The sequence below is a fragment of the Oncorhynchus nerka genome, linkage group LG1 (assembly GCF_034236695.1).
Source record: "Oncorhynchus nerka isolate Pitt River linkage group LG1, Oner_Uvic_2.0, whole genome shotgun sequence".
Taxonomy (NCBI): Eukaryota; Metazoa; Chordata; class Actinopteri; order Salmoniformes; family Salmonidae; genus Oncorhynchus; species Oncorhynchus nerka.
In genome coordinates this window covers 31749081-31757807 of record NC_088396.1, presented here as the reverse complement: position 1 = coordinate 31757807, position 8727 = coordinate 31749081, and the positions used below count along the sequence as shown (strand labels likewise).

At 40.7% G+C, this 8727-nt stretch overlaps 1 protein-coding gene across 1 annotated transcript in view; it reads right to left on the bottom strand.

Moving 5' to 3' along the window:
- Positions 1–2352: 2352 nt before the first annotated feature.
- LOC115131181 (serine-aspartate repeat-containing protein I-like) overlaps positions 2353–8727 on the bottom strand; it is a 32370-nt gene continuing 25995 nt past the window's right edge. Inside the window, exons 8-10 of the mRNA XM_029662779.2 lie at positions 4008–4124; positions 3853–3906; positions 2353–3425 (exon numbers count right to left, since the gene is read on the bottom strand). Of these exons, the coding sequence (XP_029518639.1) occupies positions 3394–3425; positions 3853–3906; positions 4008–4124 (203 nt within the window). The 3' untranslated portion in view covers positions 2353–3393. The remainder of the gene's footprint in view (positions 3426–3852; positions 3907–4007; positions 4125–8727) is intronic.

Below are 8727 nucleotides of genomic sequence, written 5' to 3'. Positions count from 1 at the left end.
CTTTCTACATGAAACCCAAAAGGGTTCTCCCTGGAACCAAAAAGAGTTCAGCCGAACACTCAAAGCAACTGAAAAACGTCCATGGCAGGCATTGCTGTTACCAACCTTATCTTTTTACATGACTTCTGAGTGATAGAAAGCACAAGCACCACCACCCATCATTACTATGACAACTAGCATAGCAACAACTAGCATAGCAATATCAGCAAATGATTGCTGTCTGAACACACATAAATCTGATTTTGTCATTTGTAAATTGCTGTTTGGACCGTCAGTATTCCAAAACACATAAAAAAGAAATAGATTGTTAAGGCCTGCAGTGTGAACAAGGCAAATGCTTTTAAAACCAAATGATCCCCCTCCTTGATTGATAATACCAAGTGAATCATTATCGTCAAGATAATGCACTCCTTCACAGACAGACACACTTATTTATCATGTGGAATAGGGAATCTTGTCAGTTCTGCTGCAGAAAATTCCTCCAGCACCAAGGTCAATGCCATGTGCAAAGGAAGGATTACAGTTGATAGGTTAGGATAGTTCACTACAAATATTCATACACACAATACACATAAATACATTTGAATAATACATATTAAGATGGCTGTGAGTCTAGCCAACAACGCATTCTGACATTTCAGCTCTAATTCATTCCTGAATTGGCCCAATTTAATACAATATCCTCGATATTCAATATTTATTACCAACACCTGTCTTGCCTTGAACTACTAAAGTGTATTAGTCTGTCGTGACACCAATAAACATATTTGTTTCTGCATTCCATGATCACAAGTTTGTTGTCTGTTCGACTTACAATCAAATATTCCAAAACACCAATTATGCCAGTGTGCACTTCCTGATCTAATTAGCTGGTGAATGCTTATGGATGATATGATGATGATATGCACCCGTGAGGTGAGAAGTTATTCAGCGCAGGTTCCCACATATACCTGTAGTAATGCACTTGATGCTCCAGGCCTTGCTTTATGTATCTGTCACTATCAATCACTACAACCGTGTGTGTGTGTCCGCCCTCTGATGATGAATACCTGACATATCAAGCTGTCCTGGTCATGTCTGATTCATACAGGCAGCTGTGTCTCAAATAGCACTGATCCATATGTTACTGACTGGGTTTGAACCAGACTTTGCCACACCCTTCACACACAACAGGCACATGACACATAGTTCCCCCTTAACAGCTTCTTTATTCAGGTCTCCAACATTATTCAAAGCAAAACAAATAAGTGCTAAAAGATTAAAATCACACAATTCTCAAACACAAGATAAAGACAGATTCCTTAAATAGAAGACCGTAGTATTCGGTATACCAACTTGTATCATCATTACTCAAAACATGATCCGATTGGGAAAGTGCTTCTCCAAAAGAGGCCTTGTCAAGACAATGATATTCAGAGCAGTTAGTTGGCTAAAGGACACACAGATCATGGGACCAAGCTAATCAGAAAGTGCTTCTCTGGAGTTTAAGTCTTCGACTGTGAAGCTGTACTGGGCTGGCCTGGTTACGCATCCACCATAGTTGCTGGAGCCTTGTTGGAAAGGACAATATGAAAAGAAAATATGATGGCCAGCACAGTACTGTTTGGGTCGGCCCTATAGTGTGAAGCAGGTACTGGGTTCTCCAATTGTGATCTTGGAGAGTTGCTGGGTGTGCAGGCTTTTGTTCCAGACCTGCATTAACAGCACAGTGCACCCAGTAGCTCTCCAGGACGGGCGTTGGAGACCCCTGACAGTCTCCATGGTGAAGTGTGTGACAGTCCTGCCTAAGTCTAGAGCAGGGGTGGGCAAACCTCAATTGCTCGAGGGCCACATCGGGATTTTGAAATTCAACAATTGGGGGACCAATTGTTTGTTAAAATCCATTTGGGGGCCTCCTGCATTGCAGTGCTTGAGGCATCACTACAGACCCGGGTTTGATCCCAGGCTGTGTCACAGCTGGCCGTGACTGGTAGACACATGAGGCGGTGTACAATTGGCCCAGCGTCGTCCGGGTTAGGAGAGGGTTTGGCAGCCCAAGATTTCCTTGTCCCGTTGTGGTCTAACAACTCCTGTGGCGGGCCGGGCGCATGACACGGTCGCCAGGTGTATGGTGTTTCCTCTGACACATTGGTGCGGCTGGCTTCTGGGTTAAGCGGGCTTTGTGTCAAGAAGCAGTGTGGCTTGGTTGGGTTGTGTTTCGGATGACGCATGGCTCTCGACCTTCACCTCTCCCGAGTCCGTACGGGAGTTGCAGCAATGGGACAGGACTGTAACTATCAATTGGATACCACGAAATTGGGGAGAAAAGGGGGTATGTCTCACGGGCTGGATTGAAGTGTCCGGTGACCCCCCCCCCCCCCCCCCCCTTGGTCTGGCTCCCTATTCCTTTCATAGCAGGGCTCCAAAAGAATTCCACTATAGAGGAAACAGGGAGCCATTTCAGACTGGCACTAGTAGTGAGATAGAATCATGATCAGGCCTGCCAGGTGAACCATCTACAGAGCAGTACCCTGCAATTACATCTGCATGCAACAAATAAACTCTGATTTGATTTGATAAATGTTCACATTCATTGTTACATTTTAGACAACCCGCCGGTAAAGGTCTCCAAGCCCCCAAAAATACCAAGCAAACACACAACAGGGGCGACATCTTCTGTCCTCTTTGCCAGCTCTCATACAGCTTCCACTTCCCAGCTCTCATACAGCTTCCTGAACAACACTACTAGCCAGGTGGTCCAGTCTGTTGCTGCTTTAGCCAACTCATCTCGGAGTTCCGTAATTGTTACCCCTAATGTGTATGGCTTTACAATGATAGAAGAGTTGGCTACATTCATTATGGGACCAGGCTAAAAGAGTTGGCTACAGCACAATCAACATGGGACCAGGCTAAATCAAGAAACCAACAACAAACAAAGGTACCATTTCAAATAGAGGAGCCATTTTATCCAAAATAACCTAGGAACTAATAATCATGAGCTGTGCCTATACACATTGTTTACGATAGATCCATATAAATTGCGCTGCCTTCTCATAGACAACATAGAATGAGGTTCTGAGCTACAGTCCAGTCCATCCCAGTACTAGTATTAGTAGAAATAGGCCTACATTGTTTCGGTGCGGTTTAGTGGACAGAAAATGTCACCCCTTTAAACAGATTACAAATGTGATCATTAGAAAACACAGAGATACTACTGATTGGTCTCACACTCTAACGTGGTACTGAAGGTTCATAACCCCACACAACTATCTCACAGTTTTACAGCTATATCAGTTCAAGGCCTAAAGATTGAGACAAATCTGTGTTTGAGTGTATGCGTATGCGTGTGTGTGTGTGCGTTGTGGGAAACTCTGCCGCTGGTCCTGGTTCCTTTCCAGTGGAATCTCAGATGATCTAGGATGAATTAGTCAGCAAATTGCTGAGAACTGCAACCAGAAAAGGACATGCTGGATTAACACCGGACAATCACAACACCAGACAAACACAACACCAGACAAACACAACACCGGACAATCACAACACCGGACAAACACAACACCAGACAAACACAACACCTGACAAACACAACACCGGACAAACACAACACCGGACAATCACAACACCGGACAAACACAACACCAGACAAACACAACACCGGACAAACACAACACCGGACAAACACAACACCGGACAAACACAACACCGGACAAACACAACACCGGACAAACACAACACTGGACAAACACAACACCGGACAAACACAACACCGGACAAACACAACACCGGACAAACACAACACCAGACAAACACAACACCACACCGCAGAATAGTGTTTTATTAGTTTGATTTATTAAGACATTACGTACTACGTACCCTGGGGATCTGACTGGGTCTCAGCCTTCTCTTTAGGGCCACTCACTACATCCCCTGATGGAGAGATAGGGAATTAATTTCTCTCTCTCTCTCTCTCTAGTGGTGAATGTAGCTACATTAACAGACTGTACATTATGTAGTTGATGGTATCTCACCTCCACTGTTCTTGAAACAGAGCTTCTTCTTCTGATAGGCGAAGTATCCGGTGGCAGCTCCAACGATCACCACGCCGATAGCACACAGAATGCTCACAACCGAGCCAGAGCTAGCCCCTATAGAGACAACAGTACACTGGTTATAACGCTGCCTTTAATGCAGCTTGTTGTGTGGTTCTATTAGGTGCTTCTGTACAGTATTTTCACAGCAGATTTATTTCATATCAGGCAAGAGGAGTTTTGAAGATGAGGTTTTGTGTTGAATGTTTTCAGGAAATGGAGCAAGGTTTCAGAAATAGTGTTTTAGCAATTGAGAAAAACTGTAAATGAATGGAACCCCCCGCACACGTCACTTGCTAACTATCACTTAACTTTTCTGCCTTTCCACCACTGTCAGTACAGTAAACAAGGGATACTTTGAGAGTACAGTGTGAGGGGGTTTATTTTCATTTGAATGTGTTTAAGAGAGAAAGAGAAAGAAAGAGAGAGACAGAGAGAAAGAGAGAGAAAGCGAAAGAAAGAAAGAGAGAAAGAGAGAGAAAGAAAGAATGAGAGAGAGAAAGCGAAAGAAGGAAAGAAAGAGAGAAAGAGAGAAAGAAAGAATGAGAGAGAGAAAGCGAAAGAGAGAAAGAAAGAATGAGAGAGAGAAAGCGAAAGAAGGAAAGAAAGAGAGAAAGAGAGAAAGAAAGAATGAGAGAGAGAAAGCGAAAGAAAGAAAGAGAGAAAGAGAGAAAGAAAGAATGAGAGAGAGGAGAAAGACACAGAGAGAGAGAGAGAGAGAGAGAGAGAGAGAGAGAGAGAAAGAAACAGATAGTAAGATAAGATAGGAGTAAGATGATGAAAGAGCGTATAGCACAATTTGAAATTTGAGTTCTGTTGTTTGCTGTAGTTATAGCTATCAGAATTGTATTTTTTAAAAAAAATGTATTTAACCTCTCTGGGATATGTGGGACGCTAGCGTCCCACCTGGACAAAAGCCAGGGAAAATGCAGAGCGCCAAATTCAAATAAATTACTATAAAAATCAAACTTTCATTAAATCACACATGCAAGATAGAAAATTAAAGCTACACTTGTTGTGAATCCAGCCAACATGTCAGATTTCAAAAAGGCTTGTCGGCGAAAGAAAACGATGCTATTATCTGAGGATAGCACCTCCGTAAACAAAGAGAGAAAAGCATATTTCAACCCTGCAGGCGCGACACAAAACGCAGAAATAAAAATATAATTAATGCCTTACCTTTGATGAGCTTCTTTTGTTGGCACTCCAATATGTCCCATAAACATCACAAATGTTCGTTTAATTCTGTCAATATATATCCAAAATGTCAATTTATTTGGCGTGTTTGATCCAGAAAAACACCGGTTCCAATTTGCGAAACGTGACTACAAAATATCTCAAAAGTTACCTGTAAACTTTGCCAAAACATTTCAAACTACTTTTGTAATATAACTTTAGGTATTTTTAAGGTAAATAATTGATACAATTGAAGACGGGATGATCTGTCTTCAATACAGGAGGAAAACTAACTGTACCTAGCTTTTTGGCCACGCGCCTCTATCTAACAGTACACTTCAAGTGACCCTCGTTCAAGATGGCCGTACTTCTTCATTACACAAAGGAAAAACCTCAACCAATTTCTAAAGACTGGTGACATCCAGTGGAAGCGGTAGGAACTGGAAGAAGGTCCCTTAGAAATCTGGATTCCCAATGAAAGCCATTGAAAAGAGAGTGACCTCAAAAAAAAATCTGAATGGTTTGTCCTCGGGGTTTCGCCTGCTAAATAGGTTCTGTTATACTCACAGACATGATTCAAACAGTTTTAGAAACTTCAGAGTGTGTTCTATCCAAATATATTAATGATATGCATATCTTATCTTCTGGGGATGAGTAGCAGGCAGTTGAATTTGGGCAAGCATTTCATCCAGACGTGAAAATACTGCCCCGTCACCAAGAAGTTTAAACCTTTATTTAACCAGGAAGCGCTCACTGAGATTCCAAATCTATTTTTCAAGAGCGTCCTGGCCAAGATAGGCAGCACCAAGTCGTTACAAAAATTATTACAGAAAAACAACATGAAAACCTACAAGTACATAATCTAGTAAAAACCATAGAATTCACAAGAGTATAACAAAATCAAAAACAGCAAATTAAAAACATTGACAGGTCAGGGAATCAGTCTCAAGATCATTCATCAGTGATTTAAAAACACCAATCGGGACAAGTTCTTGCAGTTTAAAAGTATTTTGTAAGGTGTTCCAAGACGATGGCGCAGAGTACATAAAAGCCCTTTTACCAAATTCAGTTCGGATATTTGGAACAGTTAGCAGGATAAAGTCCAGCGAACAAAGAGAGTACCCACCACATTTCTGAACAATAAAAATGCCCAAATAAAAAGGTAGTAAACCCAAAATGGCTTTGTAAATAAAAGTATACCAGTGCCTGAGCCTACAAGTGACTAGAGAAGGCCAGCCAACCCTGGTATACAAAGTGCAGTGGTGCGTAAGGGTTTTGCAGTTTAAAATAAATCTCAAAGTGCCATGGTAAAGGGTGTCAATTGATCTCAAACACTGAGCGGAAGCATTCATATATAAAATATCCCCATAGTCTAGTAAAGGCATAAATGTAGCTGATACTACTAGCCTCCTTCTGGCTTCAAAAGAAAAACAGGCCTTATTCCTAAAATAAAATCCCAATTTCAGCTTCAATTTTTTTGTAAGTTGTTGAATATGCAATTCTAAAGAGAGGCCGTCATCAATTAAAATTCCAAGATATTTATATGAGGTTACAACCTTAATCTCCTTGCCCTGACAGGTAGTAATAGGTAAAAGGTTCAGAGGTCTATTTCTTGCTTTAGAAAACACCATTAGTTTAGTTTTGTCAGTATTGAGGATAAGCTTCAATTGACACAAGTTATGTTGAACAGTATAAAAAGCAGTTTGCTAGTTCTGGAAAGCTTTTGTAAGAGACGAGGCACAACAGTAAATAACAGTATCATCAGCATAAAAATGAAGTTGCGCATTCTGGACAATTTTGTCTAAATCATTTATTTAAATAGTGAATAAGAGAGGACCAAGTACAGAGACTTGGGGCACACCATTAAAGACAGACAATTTAACAGACATAAGCCCATCAAATTGAGTGCACTGAGTTCTATCAGACAGATAGTTAGCAAACCATGCAACTGCATGCTCTGAAAGACCTACACTCGACAATCTCTGCCTTAGTATAGCATGATCAACTGTATCAAAAGCCTTAGAGAGATCAATAAAAAGTGAGACACAGTTCTGTTTTTTGTCAAGGGCTTCAGTGATATAATTTAAAACCTTCATGGCTGCTGTAATTGTGTTATGCTTCTTCCTGAAGCCCGATTGGTACTTTGATAAAATAGAGTTAGTAAATAAAAACTATTTTAGCTGTTCACTCACAAGGGTTTAAAGTATTTTCACCAGGGGTGACAGGTTTGAGATTGGCTTATAATTATTTAAAGAGTTGGATCTCCCCTTTTTAAAAGTGGTAGGACAAATGCTGATTTCCAGATTTTCTGAATTTCATTACACAGTAATAAACTGCACGGTGACAGTTATGTTTGAGAGGAACGTTCGCAGGTGGGCGGTTTAGGCAGGTACTATAGAAACTACACATCCCCCCATGCACACTGTCTGCACGTGCTCAGTAGTGTCTGAGAGGACACCGTGTCCTCATACGCACATACGCACACACACACACCTACACACGTGCACGCAGACACACACACACACACACACACACACACACACACACACACGATGGAAATGGAATGTGGGGGAGAGAACCCGCTGAGACAAGAAGGGACAGGTAAAACACTTAGCCCCCATCACTGGTCCCCGCTATCACAGTATGTAAACTAAAAACCATTCCACAGTATGTAAACTAAAAACCATTCCACAGTATGTAAACTAAAAACCATTCCACAGTATGTAAACTAAAAACCATTCCACAGTATGTAAACTAAAAACCATTCCACATTATGGAAACTAAAAACCATTCCACAGTATGGAAATGAAAAACCATTCCACAGTATGGAAACTAAAAACCTTTCCACAGTATGTAAACTAAAAACCATTCCACATTATGGAAACTAAAAACCATTCCACAGTATGGAAACTAAAAACCATTCCACAGTATGTAAACTAAAAACCATTCCACAGTATGGAAACTAAAAACCATTCCACAGTATGTAAACTAAAAACCATTCCACAGTATGTAAACTAAAAACCATTCCACAGTATGGAAACTAAAAACCATTCCACAGTATGTAAACTAAAAACCATTCCACAGTATGTAAACTAAAAACCATTCCACAGTATGGAAACTAAAAACCATTCCACAGTATGTAAACTAAAAACCATTCCACAGTATGGAAACTAAAAACCATTCCACAGTATGGAAACTAAAAACCATTCCACAGTATGGAAACTAAAAACCATTCCACAGTATGTAAACTAAAAACCATTCCACATTATGGAAACTAAAAACCATTCCACAGTATGGAAACTAAAAACCATTCCACAGTATGTAAACTAAAAACCATTCCACAGTATGTAAACTAAAAACCATTCCACATTATGGAAACTAAAAACCATTCCACAGTATGGAAACTAAAAACCATTCCACAGTATGGAAACTAAAAACCATTCCACAGTATGGAAACTAAAAACCATTCCACAGTATGGAAACT